The sequence below is a fragment of the Hemitrygon akajei genome, chromosome 19, assembly GCF_048418815.1.
Source record: "Hemitrygon akajei chromosome 19, sHemAka1.3, whole genome shotgun sequence".
NCBI classification, from domain to species: Eukaryota; Metazoa; Chordata; class Chondrichthyes; order Myliobatiformes; family Dasyatidae; genus Hemitrygon; species Hemitrygon akajei.
Genome location: NC_133142.1, coordinates 28427454 through 28444800, shown reverse-complemented (window position 1 = coordinate 28444800; position 17347 = coordinate 28427454). Strand labels below are relative to the sequence as shown.

Sequence of the window (17347 nt, the reverse complement as noted above, 5' to 3'; positions counted from 1 at the left end):
GTTTGACATCCATTATTCAAGTCAAGTGCTTTGTTCTTGCAGATTGAACTCTCAAATGTATGCTAAATGGTTCTTGTTAAAGGGTTTCAAAAAAATTCGATAACAATATTTTTGATGGATTAGTTACTACATTAGCTTAAGTACCGCAGATACAGAGACAAGCTGCAGGTTCATACGAATGTAAGAGCAGGAACAGACCATTCAACCCTCCAGCCTATTTGGGCCTTCAAATGCTGTTACATTTCTATTAACTCACTTTGATCTATTTGCTTTTCTGTTCTTGCCCCATCAGTCGCAGATTTAATATCTTTATCGTTGAGATGCTATTCAGTGTGTCGGAGAGTTTGCTGAAAAGAGACTTTTTACGAATTTCTCTCCCAATAGTCTGGCTCTGACAAGAATTTTCCTACCATTGTATGACGTGGGCAGTCATGGTCTCCACGACCATGATTGTTCTTAGCAAATTCTTCTGTAGAAATGGTTTGCCATTGCCTTCACTTGGGCAAGACGGGTGACCCCAGCCGTTATCAATACCATTCAGAGATTCTCTGCCAGGCATCAGTGGTCACACAACTTGTGATATGCACCAGCTGCTCATAACACCCATCATTTGGTCCCATGGCTTCACATGACCCTGGTCGGGGGTGGGAGGGGGCTAAGCACCCTTGCCCAAGGGTGACCTGCAGGCTAGCGGACTGAAGGAGTGCCTTACATCTCCTCCCCACCACCCTCTACCATAGGTAAAAGTTTAATTTTCTATAACAATTCCTTCAAAACTCATAAATCCTCAACTAAATCACCCTTGAATTTTCCATGCTCCAATGAACATAAATCTATCATTTTAGTTGCATCTTGTAATTTATCATTTAGATCCTTGCTAACATTCTGGTGAATCTCTGCTCCACGGCAAATATAACCTTAGGAAGACGCAGATCGAGAACCAAACACTCTGGTTCAGATATGCTCTAACCAAGCCATTGTATGGCTATAATAATGCTTCATTTATAAAATTCCATCAGAATTCTCTTTCTCAGTCTAGCACATTTTAGACGATGATATAAAATGGTAGCATAATTCTGTGAAATATTCATACCTGTTTTAGCATAGTAAAATCACTCCAATTTAGTGGAGCATTCTTTGTCTTTGAAAAACTGTGAATAGAAAACTATCCAAAGAAATCAATTGAAGTGCATGGTCTTCAGGCAAGTCAGCGTTTGTGCAGAGAAAAAGAACCCTGCACGTTAACTGTGATTCGAACTACTGATATACAATTGCATGACTGGAATTTTAACATGACTATTCCTCTTCATGTAGGCCAACCTATGAACTTATAAGAACATTATCTGTCAGATTTCTAGCATTTACAATTTATTTTGTTTTTTTTTGAATTTCTATTATTGAGTTAGTCTGTGCTATTTCAGCTGCATGCAACTACTAAAAGTTAATATAAGGTTTGGTAAATTGCTCTCCACAAAACACACAGGTTTGGCATCTTATGAAAATGGCTAGCTTACTCTAAGTAACACAAAAATACAACTGCAGATGCTGTAGATCAAAGAATACGTACACAACGCTGGAAGAACTCAGCAGGCCAGGCAGCATCCTCTAAGTAACTATTTGCTGAGGAGATTGAGGGTTTTGTATATAACCTAGTTCATGAGCTTTTACTTTTGAGTTTCTTGCTTGCCTATGACATAGTAACCCAGTTTTCTATACAAAGCTACAATTCAGTTTTTTGGATAAATTCTGTTATGTACAGAAAAATGTTGACTAATTACTGCTGAGAGTGTTTATCTTTCTAACTAGATGTGTTTGTGCGAGCCATCGGATGTTTCTGAGATAGCATGTCATTTTATGAGGATCTGTAATTTGCAGACTTGCAGCAGTACTTGTAACTTGCCAAGAACAGCAGATGAAAACCAGCTTAGTTCTCGGGAGTTATCCTGCTTATTAGCAATGTACCAAAGACTACAAGAGGCAATTTTAATTCACTGCATCTGGCCAGACTGGTGAAGATTTGAAGTACCAAATCTCTTCAAATTCCTAATGAAGTATAGCCGCTGTCTTGTCTTCTTTTTAACTGCATCGATATGTTGGGACCAGGTTAGATCCTCAGAGATCTTGACACCCAGGAACTTGAAGCTGCTCACTCTCTCCACTTCTGATCCCTCTATGAGGATTGGTATGTGTTCCTTCGTCTTACCCTTCCTGAAGTCCACAATCAGCTCTTTCATCTTACTGACGTAAATTCCAACGTCATCTGTAAGGAGTCTGCATGACCTCCCCATGAACATGTGGGATTCCAGTGTGTGAACCCACATTCCAAAGACGTAGTGGTTAGTAGATTAATTGGTCATTGTAAATTGTCCTGCGTTTAGGCTGGGGTTAAATCGGCGGGTTGCTGGTGGCGCAAATTCGAAGGGCCAGAAGGGCCTATTCTGTGCTGTATCTTTAAATAAATTAGAAATGAATGAATTACAGTACTGAAGAATCCTCCCAGTATCAATACTGAATTCAACTAAGCAGAATGATACACCTTCTTATAGAGGATCTGTCTACAGCTGTAACCCTCAGGTTTGGCCCGCATGCGATTGTCTAGAGCAGGGGTGTCAAACTCATTTTAGGTCACGGGCCGGATTGAGCAAAATGCAGCTTCATGCGGGCCGGATCAGTCGGACGCGTGCGAACGCAGCTTTCGTTGCCTCCGTTTTTTCAGCCTGCTCTCATGTGTCTCAGTCTCTGCTATAACTACAAAGTGTTTCACTTTACAAATTCCGTTTCTTATGAAGAAGACTGCCGAGCAAGACTGCCGAATAAACACTAAAAACCCTGAAAATCTGGTACCTGAATAAACTCAGCATTAGCCATATCATACGCCATAGGCGCTTCGATTACTGGGGCCAGCTTTAATAGTAATTAGATATTATCTCGCGGGCCAAAGATAATTCCACCGCGGGCCGGATTTGGCCTTGAGTTTGACATATATGGTCTAGAGGGAGACAGCCTCCAGCCCGGCCAAACTTGAGAAATCTTGTTGGCGTGGATGCTGCATGATGTGTTGTCAGGTTACCAATTCGTACCACAAAATGTCAGACAGCATACCATTTGCAATCAAATGATTTAGCTTTATAATTCTTAATCTCACTATAGGGTTAGTAAAGAAAACACGAAGAAAAAGGGCCCATTTTACTGAAACAGTCTAAAGTGCACATTGGAGCTCACGGTTGTCCGTCCATTCGTTCCCCATCGACCTCCTCCGACAGTTGTCGACTCCTGGACCCTCGCTCCAAGTCCACTCCATCCTGCGGTCTGCTAACTCTCTTCATCACTTGCCAACCAAAGACCACAAAACCCTTCTCTCAGACACACAAGAAAGAAACAACATGCCTCTCATTGGATGGTACACACTCCAAAGCCCCGTTATCTCTAGTCATAATCCAAACACTGCTGCTACAGAGAAACCATTACAATAGCAGTGAAACCTTACAGAGTGTTACACTCTTCAAATGTGAAGTGGGTCACCAGAAATCCCAGAGTGTTGCTCATTATCTCTGGTGAATCCCCAACAATGACATTTATACAAGGCCCAGTGGGACCAGGCTTTTGAAGCATGACATCGTATTCCCAGCAACCTGCTGTCAGATCGATCTACATACACCCAAGTACAAGGAGAAATGGCACCAATAATGAAGGGAAATGCTGAATGAAAATGCCTTAGCTGAAAATATTTGTTCTATTCAGATTTTCTGGGAATAATCTGAAAGACCAGAGACGTTTCACTGGGTCTCATAAAGGAAGTGAATTAGTTGCTGATGCATCTACCCATCAGAGAATCGATCTGCTGCAATTCTAATTGCCTACCAGCATACAAGTGAAAACCGTCCTGTACACGGACGATCTCACTGTCTTCAGCTCACGTCCAAGGCCAGTTTACAGGTTGATCAGCATCTGCGACCAGTTTGAGTTGGCGTCCGTGTTAACTGCATGAAGAGTGAGGCTATATCCCTTTCACCATCAGGTCTGATTACGTGAAGGTGCTGGGGATCTGGTTTGGAGGGGCTGAGGCATGCAACAAGAGCTGGCTGGAGCGGACTGGGACTGTGGGAGAGGGCGCTCCCTGTCGATTACGGGGAAGAACCAGGATATCGGGTTTGAGTTGCTCTCAGGGCTGCTGTGCTTAGTGCCGGTGTGGCCCATGCCCTGCTCCCCCAACTTGAGAATCACCTGAGGTGTCTGCAGGTTCAGCAAGGGATCCAAGATAGAGCAGATCAGGTGGGTCACCACACACAAGTCCCTGGACACTGGGGACAAGGATGTTCGCAATGTTGCCCTCACCCTGATGACCACCTTTGTGCGTGACTGCATCAGGCTGAACGTGGAACCTAAATAAGTGGACTTTGATCCAAGATGGCGGCGCGACGCAGCTTGCAGTGGCCACTCCGGAACTGATTATCTGTTATTTGTGAAGTGGCAATCATAATCGAGTGAAAACGGACGTGGAAGCACGGAGAAACATCGGGAAATTCCAGGAAGACCTTCTTCGTTGCTGCTGCTGCTGTGAAGTCTGGGACTCTGCTGGGAAGAACAGGCCCCCAGTCCTCGGGGTCGCGTTGCTGATGGCCGTTGGCGGGCCGTCTTAATACGCTCGGCGGAGGATGGTGCTCGAAGAAACTGTGCCGGAGGGGATGGTCGTCGGCTCAGAGGTTCGACAGACTCGGAGTCCTTTCGACGGACTCAGGTCGCATTCGGTGTGTGCTGCGTCTGCAAGGCTGGTTTCAATGGAGCTTCCATTGTGTGCTGCGTCTGTGAGGCTGAGTCGGGCGGCGCCTTGGAAATCCATAGTGGGGGTACTCCCTTCTGCCGCTGGCGTGGGATGACGAGTCTGTCGGGACCCTGGGGACTTGTGGAAACTGTGGTGATTTCTTTTGAACTTACAGTTCTTTAACATCTTAGACTATTTTTACTGTGCCCATAGTCTGTTTTTTTTTAATCAATTATGCTATTGTTTGCACTGTTGTAACTACATGTTGTAACTATGTGGTTTTGTGCAGGTCTTGTAGCTTTAGTTTTTGGTCTTGTTTTTGTCTGGTGGTTTGGAGCTCCTTTCCGGGGATGCGCTAAGACGGTAGCGTGATATTAATACGCAGCAGCCTCTCCGGACTCTGGATTGGGGATTGCCAAACATTATGTGGATTTTCTGGTGTAGTCTGTTTTGTCATGTGCTTTTGTGATATCATTCTGGGGGAACTTCATCTCATTTTTTAACTGCATTGCATTTGTGGTTTCTAAGTGACAATAAACTGAATCTGAATCTGAACCAAGTGCTAGCACATGCCGAGGTTCTACCTGTCCCTGGTGTAGCGAAGGGTGGGTCTGCACAACATCCCAGTTAGTTGGACATTGCCACACCACCGGTCCTTCGTGGGAAAGTTCTTACAGACCAACACCTTTGAACACAGGGCCTTCAGGCAGTTGGACGTTCTGCAGGAGAAGGATGTGGTGGAGGTAGTGGGGTGCATCCCTGAGCAGACTGTCCAGACCATCTGGCAGAATGCCTCATCCCCAGGCTAGACCTAGCTGGTGAGAGGGGCCCTCCCAGTCAGATCCTTCCTGTGTGCATGGAACATCGTCCCTGACTGCAGTGGGGAAGAAACAGCAGCTCACCTCCTTGCACGCTGCGCGCTTGTGAAGAAGGTGTGGAGGAAGCTGAAAGGGCCTGTGTCGCGTTTCATCCTGAGCAGCAGTGTGACAGAAAACTCTCGGCTCTACGGGCTATTCCCGGGGCCGCACACGGAGACGAACATCCGGTGCTGCTGGCAGATCATCAACTCAGTGAAAGATGCTCTTTGGTCGGCCCGAAACTTGTTGGTCTGCCAGCACGTCGCGGAGGAATGCTGTCGACTGGCGCTTTCCAGGCGGCAGGGGTACGTGCTGGGGACCCACTGAAACTTGGTGCAGTCACCGCAAAGGCTCCGTGCGGAAAGACCACAGTTTGGGTTTCTTCTCCTGCTGGAGAGGGAGGGGCAAAGTGGGGGGAAGGAAGCCTCTCAATTACTGTAGAGTTTAATATAAAACCCCAGAGTGGCAGGTGAGTTCAGAGTGTGAGAACAGTATGGAAAGCATTGACCATGTATATAAAGAATGCAAAGACATAAAACAGTCGATTTTTGTCAATAATCTTTTTATTGTGAATGAAGTTTATTTTGTTAAAAAAAGGACAGAAAAATGTTATAATGGAATTAGAAACAGATAAGATAATCATTAAAGTCCTGATCATACTCTGGGAATCATTGGCATATGTTCCTAGTTTCATTGTCCAACAGAAACATAGAAACATAGAAAACCTACAGCACAATACAGGCCCTTCGGCCCACAAAGTTGTGCTGAACATGTCCTTACCTTAGAAATTACTAGGCTTACCCATAGCCCTCTATTTTTCTAATCTCCATGTACCTATCCAAGAGTCTCTTAAAAGACCCTATCATATCCGTCTCCATCACCGTCGCTGGCAGCCCATTCCATGCACTCACCATTCTCCGCGTAAAAAACTTATCCCTGACATCTCCTGTGTACCTACTTCCAAGCACCTTAAAACTGTGCCCTCTCGTGCTAGCCATTTCAGCCCTGGGAAAAAACCTCTGACTAGCCACATGATGAATGCCTCTCGTCATCTTATACACCTCTATTAGGTCACCTCTCATCCTTCATCGCTCCAAGGAGAAAAGGCCGAGTTCACTCAACCTATTTTCATAAGGCATGCTCCCCAATCCAGGCCACATTCTTGTGAATCTCCTCTGCACCCTTTCTATGGCTTCCACATCCTTCCTATAGTGAGGCGACCAGAACTGAGCACAGTTTTCCAAGTGCGTTCTAACCAGGGTCCTATATAACTGCAACATTACCTCTTGGCTTCTTTACCACAGAGTCAACCTGTGCAGCTGCTTTGAGAGTCCTATGGACTTGGACCCCAAGATCCTTCTTATCTGCCACACTGCCAAGAGTCTTACCATTAATACTATATTCTGCCATCATATTTGACCTACCAAAATGAACCACTTCACACTTATCTGGGTTGAACTCCATCTGCCACTTCTCAGCCCAGTTTTGCATCCTATCAATATCCTGCTGTAACCTCTGACAGCCCTCCACACTATCCACAACACCCCAACCTTTGTGTCGTCAGCAAATTTACTAACCCATCCCTCCACTTCCTCATCCAGGTCGTTTATAAATATTACAAAGAGTAGGGGCCCCAGAACAGATCCCCGAGGCACACCACTGGTCACCACTAAGTGCCAAAAACTTGCAGGGTGTTTAGTTTGATTATCAAATAACAAAAACTACTTAAAATCTCACTGAACGTTCTTCTGTATTGAAGAGATTATATATTCAATTATGACTTAGAATTCATGTCATGTTTGATACTAAACGCTTTAACTAAGCTAACAGTTTCGAGCGAGCATACTTAATGAATTTCCCTCATATGAAGTTAATCCCACATATTCATAACTAGTCATAGTTCCATCAGTGTTTTAATAATTAACATTTTAGAGTAAGATGGAGATTAATCTGTCAATCCATTCTTCACCACGATGTTTTGTTCCATTTCATTTTATATACAGGAAATGTGAACCATCATTTTGGTTTCGATCCTGTCCGTGGACTTAATACTCCTAAGCTGATAGTAACAGCTCCATTTGACTTTGAGGGGAAAGTAGACATTCAGCATCAATACCATCTTGTTGTTCACATCATCGATGATAATATTAATAAAGTGAAACCAAGGACAGGAACTGTGCTGATTGACATTACCGTAGTTGAGACAAGAACAACTGCTCCCACAACGACATCCTTTTATGTGGGTACTTTATTTTTTAAGACAGCATACTACCCGTTAATCTTCATATTGTTATTACTTTATTGTAATGGTGTCATGCACCGATAATGTGGTAGAAAGTGACTAATTAGGGCACAGTCACTATTTTAACTCTTTTGGTAACTGCAAGTTTAAAAACGAGTTAAGATATTCTATCAAACAACTCACACAAAATGTTGGAGGAACTCAGCAGGCCAGGCAGCATCTATGGTAAAGAGTAAACAGTCGACGTTTTGGGCCGAGACCCTTCAGCAGGAGAAAAAAAGATGAGAAGTCAGAGTAAGAAGGTGTGGGGAGGGGAGGAAGAAACACAAGATAGTAGGTGATGGGTGAAATCGGGAGACGGGGAGGGGAACCCTGCTGAGCTCCTCCAGCATCTTGTGTGTGTTGTTTGGATTGCCAGCATCTGCAGATTTTCTCTTGTTTAAGGTATTCTGTGTGCGACTTCCCTGACTGCAAACCACACAGTCCGTTGTTGATGGAATCAGACAGGGATGTGTTACAGTTACTGGTCTTGCCCATCCCACTGAGCTATGCCAACAATCAGGCCGAGATGCTTGTCCTGTGCCCTAATCGCACCTCCGAAGCCTGCGCACAGCCTGGCTGAGATGAGAGTGAGTCCAGTAGGTGGACTCCAGTTGGTTCAAGAATGGCCTGTCATTGCTGGAAGAGTTTCCTGGGTCATGGTAATTCCAACTGACACTGAAGGAGTCCATGAGAGAGGCCAGGAGCCAGGTAGGGTGCCCGGATGCTGGCTGCATCATCTCTGTGACTCTTCCAGTTTTAGAAATGCTTCAATATACTTTGTACAAGATACCAACATATTTGCACATTCATGGCTCCTTCTCAACCCACCTCCCTCTCCAGAAATTCCACCTACCCTCTCCGTCCACTCCCAAACCTAACCTGATACTCAGCTCCACTAGGGAACTACCTGCTTTCTCTTCCCTCTGACTGGCACCTTAACCTTTGGCTGGGACGGAGAGTCCTCTGCCTGCCAACTATTCCTTTCTGGATACAGAATTAATGTCACGCCGACTTCAATTAATCTCACCCTCTTCTTTCATACCTCCGCTGGAATAATAGTGACTCTCATTTTAATGATGGCCCTGGGGATTTCAATTAAAGAGACTGAAACATGTAAATCCGTTCTGCACTAATTCATCATATGTGTATGGTAATGAATTTCTCATCTTTTTTAAACAGGAAAGAAAAGGACTGACTATCATTAAGAGTGCCGTGAATACCTATAATGGATCAGGGTGGTATGTTCCCTTTGTTTTCACGTTGCTGGCAATCATGCTGGCTATCCTGTTTGCCCTGGCTCTTTATCTTATCTTGACCCGGACTAAATGCATACAATGCTGCAGCAAAGCATGCACGAAAAAGCCAAAACCACCTCCCAAGAAGTAAGTTCTTTAAAATTCATTACATTGAAATGATTTTAGATTTGTTGCATTTTTAATTTAGGAGACTTGTGTTTAGAACTTTCATTTGTAGAAATATTAAAGTTATGCTGCTTTAGGCCATGATCATGGGACAAAATTAAGTTTTCTTTGTTTAACGGATTTGAAATCTGTAATGTGAGGACAAAGGGAAAATGCAAATACAGACCATGCAGTTTTTCAGTGATACCATGTGCCTGCCTGCAATTGAAAACTGAGTCATACTGGATGTTATATTGGCAAGTAGTAAACATCAAAAGAAGGTTAGTCATTGGCTGTAAGCCTCTTTAAGCTGCATTGAAAGGGTGCTACATTAATGCAGGGTTCTCTTCTATCGATTAAGATGGAGCGGAGCCTCACTTGCCTCAGTCTCCTCAGGTAGTGGAGGTGATATTGAGGGATCAGGTGAGGTTGTCCGTGATGTGAGCTTGCAGGAGCATAGTGCACTTAGCTCTCTCTACGGAGGAGCCATGTATCTGCACAGGGAAATTGTGCAGCTTCCTAAAGTCCACAGTCATCTCCTTGGTCTTCTCCATGTTCAGACTTGGGCTGTTCTCACACCAGTCCACCAGCCACTCCACTTCCTCTCTGCACATTGTTGACGATGAGGTCAGCTGCTGTTGTGTCATCTCAAACTTGATGACACGGTTTGAGCTGAGTCCTGCGACACAGTCATGCGTCAGCGGTGTGCTGAGCCCACGGCCCTGGGGAGTTCCAGTGCTCAGCGTAATGGGACGAGCGACGTTGCTGCCCACATGGACTGACTGTGCCCTTTCTGTTAAAAAGTGCAGGATCCTGTTACAAAGGGAGGCATTGAGACCCAGCGAGGTCAGTTTCCCACCAGCTTCTGGGGTATGATGGTGTTAAGTGCTGAAATGAAGTCTATAAACAGCAGTCTGGTGTATGAGACCCCAATTTCCAGGTGGGACAGGACAGAATGGAGGCCAGAGGCTATGGCATTGTCAGTGAATCGATTTGAGCGATAAGTGAACTGGAAAGGGTCCAATGTAGCTGGGAGAAAGGCTTTAATGTACTCCATGACCAGCTGCTCAAAGCATTTCATAATAGTTGATGTTAATGCCACAGAACGATAGTCATTTAGGCAGGTTACTGCCACCACCTTTGGCACTGGAATGATGGTTGCTACTTTGAAAGCCGAGTGGACTTTTCCAGAGAGGTATTGAATATGTCCATCAGCACCTCAGTTAGCAGGGGAGCACAGTCTTTCAGAACTCGACCTACTACGTTATCGGGTCCCACAGCTTTGCGTGGGTTGACTCTGGCCAGAATCTTCCTCACCCCTGCTTCAGCCGGACGGTGTCTGCTCCCCTGGGGGTGGAGGGGTGCCTGCCTTGCCAGTACTTCGCTCTGTCCATCAAACTGGGCATAGAAGACATTCAGCCTCTCGGAGTGAAGCACCCTGGTTGCTGACGCACAGGGTAGACTCGTAGTCTGTAATCTTCAGAAATTCCCTGCCACGTGCTTCTTGTGTCAGTATTCAACAGTAAATTCTTGTCTTGGTTTCAATGTCCCTTAAAATTATGCATCATTGAATATGTCTTCAGCATGATAATTATTTAAAGGGATCAGTGTGTTCACGTTAGTTCTGACAAGCGGGTACCATGCTTGTTAAAGTGTTTGAGAGTTTCTATAATTACAAAGGTCAACGCGGAATTGTGTGGGAGGGGCTGAAGGACTTTAAATTGACTTCGAGGCCTCTGCGACAACCAAATGCTGTAGACTTGTATAGACGTTCCCCAGGAGCTCACAGTTCAATCTGCCAGAGAGAAAAGAAGGAGACATGAATCTTGCAGCGTGAGGCCACATGTACGCAGTGTGATCACATCACAGTTCTTCTCAGTAAACCTCAACATGCAGGCTTTTAGGTTGGGTATCAAAATAAAGTGGCAGAGGTATTTGCACTTCAGTTAAGACACTTGCTACAGACATAATGGACGTCTCCTTAACACTTCCTAGCTGGCTATAACACCAGCCTGTCACAAATTCCAGCCCCATACTGAGGCTAACAGTCACTCAACAACCACTTAGTGGCAGTTCCTCATCTGAACTAAGCAGGCAAGGCCACTTGCGTCAGAAGCAATGGAGACCGATCATGATCCCAGCGCCCTCTAAGGTGTTTGCTTGATTGTTCTCTGAGAATCTAGTAAAATGTTTTATGATAAGCTGTATTTCTTTTAATTAACTTCTCGTCTTGCTACTTTTGTAGAGTGAAGATTTATGCACCAGGTGTGTATGTTAGATTATAAATAAAACCAAAAATTTGTTATGCAAACAATACTATTCAATGATGTGGTGTTAATTTTGACAAGTTTCTATTCATTTTTAAAACAGAACCTAAGAAAGAAAAAGTGGAAGTGCTAACAGTAAGTAGGGCAGAATTTTGACTTTACTAAACAAAATGATGGGAAATGGAGGGGTGCTGAGGGTAGTCTCATATGTACGAATTCATAAACTCCTCCCCAATGAGCAGCATCTAGTGATGTGTGTGACACCAGACCAAGCTTACACTAGTAAGTTCATGGAAATCTGGAAGCTGGGCAAAAGAGAGAATTATTCCTTACATGTCCTACACAGCATGGATAACTTCACTCACCGCAACATCGAACTGAACACAGCCTATGGACTCACTTTCAAGGACTCCACAACTCATGTTCTCAGTATTATTTATTAATTATTGTTTTTATTATTAACTAGTTTTGTATTGCGCAATTTGCATTCTAAAGTTCAAAGTAAACTTTATTATCGAAGTACATAAATGCCACAGTGGATAATCCTGAGATTTGCTTTCTATTACACATGGGTTGTTTGTCAGTCTTTGTGTGTAGTTTTTCATTGATTAAGTCTTTGTTTAACTGTGAATGCCTGCAAGAAAATAAATCTCAGGGAAGTATATAGTGACACAACTGTTTGTACTCTGATAGTAAATTTACTTTGAAGCTTTCTTGAATTGAGTCCATTTCCTTTCACAGAGTTTCACAGTTCTGTTACCATTCATGTCGAAGGTTTGCTTAGATATTTAATGCAGTGGGAGTGGAGTGGTGAGAGTGAGGCAGGGTCTGGGAAGGTGTGAGGGAGCAGTATGAATGATAGTTCCAGGTTGTCATTAAGGCACATTGTAGAAACAGATTGGAGGGATCTTTGTCAGTAATGACTCTGATCTGGAAAAAAATTAGACAGACAGCAACATCAATCAGTTTGATTGGAGCCAATATAGAGTAAGGGTAAGATATTACACAGTTGTGAGAACAATAAGCAGACTCACATGTTATTTGAAAAATAAGAAAATAAAATGAGACTCAAAGGATTTGGAAGCACAAATATACAATTTGTTAAAGTAATGATGCAGGTTAATAGAAAAAAATCTAAGCACTACTTGTAGAAAATGTAAACTGAAAAGGACAATGATTTATCTGACCACGGTTAATCTACTTCTGAATGTTGTGTTCAATTGTGGTTATAGGAAGTGTATAAGGCTACTGGAGTGGAGCAGAAGTATTTCTGAAGCTGGTGGCACAGATGTAAAGTCTTTTTGTCTCGCTTTCTCTGGCACCAGCTTTTTAAATGTTTCTGCACCACTTTGGTGTCCCTGTACACCTCATATAATACAGAAATAACAATATAGGACTATTTAAATTAGGGAAGATTTTTATGTTTACACATGCAGGCAAGAGCAAACGTAGAGCCTGTCAATATAAAAAAAGAACAAAATAGTGAATTCAGAAGAAAAAATTTAAATGGGGAATGGTGAGACTGGAGCTGAGGTGAATTGTATGGGAGAAGGTATATTTATATATATGAGGGAGAGAAACTAGAATGCTATTTTAATAGGGTTAAATGAGATGTGAAGAGGTTTGAGAGGCAGCATAAACTATAGTACGGATTAGTTTGGGTTCTTAGTGCACACAGTGTGACATACAAGACAATAGATAATTTCTTGAATATTGTTATGTGGCTGATTTAGCCAAAAGGTTAAAGTTAAAATTGTCTAAATTTCATAAACATGAAAAAGTTTTCAGATGCTACAGATCCAAAGTAACACACACAAATTGCTGGAGGAACTCAGCAGTTCGAGCAGTATCTGTGGAAAAGAGTAGACAGTTGATGTTTCAGGCTGAGACCCTTCTTCAAGACTGGGATGGAAGGGGCAAGATGCCAGGATAATAAGTGGGGTGGGGAGGGAAAGAGGGTGGCTGGAAGGTGATGAGTGAAGTCAGGTGGGTGGGAAAGGTCAAGGGCAAAGAAAGAATCTGATAGGAGAGGAGAATGGTCAATAGGAGAAAGGGAAGGAGAGAAGGAGGAGGTAGGACACAGGGAGAAGTAATAGGCAGGAGAGAAGTGAAAGGTCAAGGTGGGGAATAGAGGATGGGGGGGGGGAACACCAGACAAATATTCCCCCTCTTGCTATATTCCCCACTCTGATATTTCACTTCTTCTCACCTATCTATTACTTCCCCCTGGATCCCTTCTCCTTTCCTTTCTCCTATTGTCCACTTCCCTCTCCTATCACGTTCTTTCTTCTCCAGCCCTCGACCTTTCCCACCCACCTGGCTTCACCCATCACCTTCTAGCTAGCCTCTTTCCCCTCCCTCCACCTTGTTATTCTGGCATCTTCCCCCTTCCTTCTCAGTCCTGAAGAAGGTTGTCAGCCTGAAACATCGACCGTCTGCTCTTTTCCACAGACACTGCCTGACCTGCTGAGTTCCTCCAGCGGTCTGTGTGTGCTACCTTAAATTTCATAAATTTGTTTTGCATCAAGTTTAATATTTCATAGCAACCGGAACATTCCCAGCATGGGTGAGGAAGACTGTAGGCTTGACACTGATGTAGTAGTTAAAGCTTTCTCATTGTGCAAACAATTTCTCAGCAATTAGCAAAGGGTGTTGGCAGGAAGACTACCTGGTCTCTAGAGCGAAAATGTGAAAATGACTTTTTAAACTACTACCTTTGTGTTTTTAACACGGGAAAGAGATCGTTATCTTGTCAACTCTACTCTAACATTAGAAATGTCTCCATCAGCTGGAAATTGCTGATCACAACACCCTGCCCAAAGGATGTGAACTCTGAATTATTTTAAGGTTAATATAAAGATTGAAAAGACTGCAGAATAAAAGATTACACAATGAAGTAAATATTATTAATTTCTTAATTTGACTAAATCCAATTAATTTGACTAATGCGTAACTGTTTGCTCTTCCCAGGAGGTAACTAAATACGACACTGTTTTCAATGGGCAAGCAGTCGATCCAGGTAATGGTGGACAAATACTTTTTCCAATGATTTGAAATATTTATTTGCACATATAATCTTAGGCTGAAAATTTTATGCAGATGGTTATAAATCTTTGTATGTGCATACTTAGGTGGTCTGTGGCTGCTGATCTCTGAGTTATATAGGTTCTTTGAATAATAATTAGAATCAAGAGGAACACCAAATTTCTTGGTGTTCACCTGGAGGAGAATCTCACCTGGTCCCTCAACACCAGCTTCATAGCCAAGAAAGCCCAGCAGCGTCTCTATTTTCTGCAAAGGCTGAGAAAAGGCCATCTCCCACCCCCCATCCTCACCCCATCCTACAGAGGATGTATCGAGAACATCCTGAGCAGCTGCATCGCTGCCAGGTTCGGGAATTGCACCATCTCGGATTGCCAGACCCTGCAGCGGATAGCGAGGTCAGCTGAGAAGATCATCGGGGTATCTCTTCCTCCTATTACAGATATTTACACCATACACTGCACTCACAAAGGTAACAGCATTGTGAAGGACCCTATGCACCCCTCATACAAACTCTTCTCCCTCCTGCCATCTGGCAAAAGGTACCAAAGCATTTGGGCTCTCACGACCGGACTGAGCAACAGTTTCTTCCCCCAAGCCATCAGACTCCTCAATACCCAGAGTCTAGACTGACATCTACACCATTTATTATTATATTGAAATTTGTCCTCTACTGTGCCTATTGTCTTGTTAACTAATTAATTATTGTACTGCCCTGCACTATTTTTGTGCAGTCTAGTGTAGCCTTGAGTTATCTCACATAGTCTGGTGTTGTTTTGTGTTGTTTCATGTAGCATCATGGTCCTGGAGGAACATTGTTTTGTTCTTTACTGTGTACTGTACCAGCAGTCTATGGTTGAAATGACAATAAAAAGTGACTTGACTTGACTTGAATGGTTGGAGACACAGGATTTGTGTGGTTGCATGACTTGACCCTGCTCTTATTTCTCGTACTTTCAGAGAAGACATCGAACTTTTATCATTTATTAGGCTGTTAAAATCAGTTCTGTCTTCTGTTATTCATTCCTGGACATTACAGCAAGACCAGAATTTATTGTCTATCCTTAACTGCCCTTGAGAAGATGGTGCTGAGCCACCTCCTTGAACCACTGTGCATCTTCCAGTGAAGGTACTCCCACAATACCGACAAGAAGAAATAATGGAGATTTAGACCCCTTGAGGATGAAGGAATAGCATTTCCTGTTGCCTTGGGGTTGGGATTACCAGGTTTTTTATGCTTGTTTCTTCAGGTGCTGAACTGAAATATGACATTTTGTTTTTTGCTGATGAGCTGTTTTTAAAAACTCTGACTTAATAACTGAATAATAATTTTCTAACTGAAAATATATCTACTTTCTTCAGTTTCTGGAAGGTTGTATGAGTACAACAGTGCAACAGGTGCCAGGAAGTGGAAGGAAGAAAATGTACCAGACGTGGAAAACAGAAATACGGCACCCAAAGTACAAAAGCCTGAGAAATCTCCCTCTCCGAAATAAAGAGAAATTATTACAACAAATAGGAAGAGGAGATCTCATAAATAGGTTTATCCTGAAAAAGGATCTAGGTTTATCCTCTTAATCAATATAGGATTGCTTGTTAATAGTTTGGGAGACATTTTACAATATGCATTCAGAATATTATTGAGTTATATTTTTAATTAAAAAGTTTGGATTTTGAGATTTGATTACAATTACTGATTTAGCTTTACTTTGCAACCAATAGGTCATATCAAATGTCATTGTTTGACTTCCAAAATATCATAAAAGTACAGTTTTGCTGTAATTTAAAAACCTGCTTTTTACAGGGTAACGGAAATAATGATAGTTTCATGAATAAATAATGAAGCAATTTTCTTGTCATTCCTTGATTTAATCAAATTAGTGGAGCATTTATGAAGTCTGTATTATTGTTTTATCAATTCATTACCAGTGGAACTATAACAGTACAGAATTGGTTTAAGTATGTTGCTTTCTTGGGTGCATTTACTAATATAGAAGGAGACCATTCAGGCTATTAACATTGTGATGGCTTCCAGTAGTGCAACCTGTCAGTCCCATTTCCATTTCTTTGCAACTTCATCTGTCTCATACCCATTAACTCACCCTTGTCTCTTTTGCCTCTTAAATAATGCAGTGGATAATTTATATTAACCAATTAATCTCCCAGCCCAAAACTGGGAGAAGTACATGATGGTGAGGGGTTCATGGAAAGCCAATGCAAACAGCAGCTCAAACCATGTCCATTAGAAAAGTAAAAGCCATTCTTGGGTAGCAAACGGTTTCCTTCTTTATCAGATGCCAAGTCAGTCTTTGATTCAGTATGGTAGCCCTATCTTCACAGTATTGTACTAAATGATGCACAAGCACACATGACTGAGAAGAAAGGACAATTACAGGAAGTAGAGGGAGAGCTGAAACTTGTTCTGCTGTTTGCAGGAGTGAAGGTACCGTGTGTATGTTGAACATTTAAATTTAATAATAATAATAATACAGGAACTCCGTCATCTGTAGGAGTGTCCGTAACTTGGATTTTTGTAACCTGGGGATGGCTGAACAACTTCTATAACTGGAACTGTGAGGTGGCACCGCTGACTGCTGTACCCCTATTCCAATTAAATATCCCAAATCCTCATATATTCTATTTCAACTTGATTTCTAAATGTTCTTTTGCTTGGCGGGTGAGAGCAACAGAAACATAAGATAAGGCTTGACGTCGCCACCCAGTTACTGGAGAGC

The 17347-nt window shown here is 42.8% G+C and overlaps 1 protein-coding gene across 1 annotated transcript in view; it reads left to right on the top strand.

Moving 5' to 3' along the window:
* LOC140741846 (cadherin-related family member 3-like) overlaps positions 1-16460 on the top strand; it is a 77935-nt gene extending 61475 nt beyond the window's left edge. Inside the window, exons 14-19 of the mRNA XM_073072308.1 lie at positions 7623-7858; positions 9083-9285; positions 11549-11568; positions 11674-11705; positions 14541-14589; positions 15975-16460. Coding sequence (XP_072928409.1) covers positions 7623-7858; positions 9083-9285; positions 11549-11568; positions 11674-11705; positions 14541-14589; positions 15975-16108 — 674 coding nt within the window. The 3' untranslated portion in view covers positions 16109-16460. The remainder of the gene's footprint in view (positions 1-7622; positions 7859-9082; positions 9286-11548; positions 11569-11673; positions 11706-14540; positions 14590-15974) is intronic.
* Positions 16461-17347: the final 887 nt, after the last annotated feature.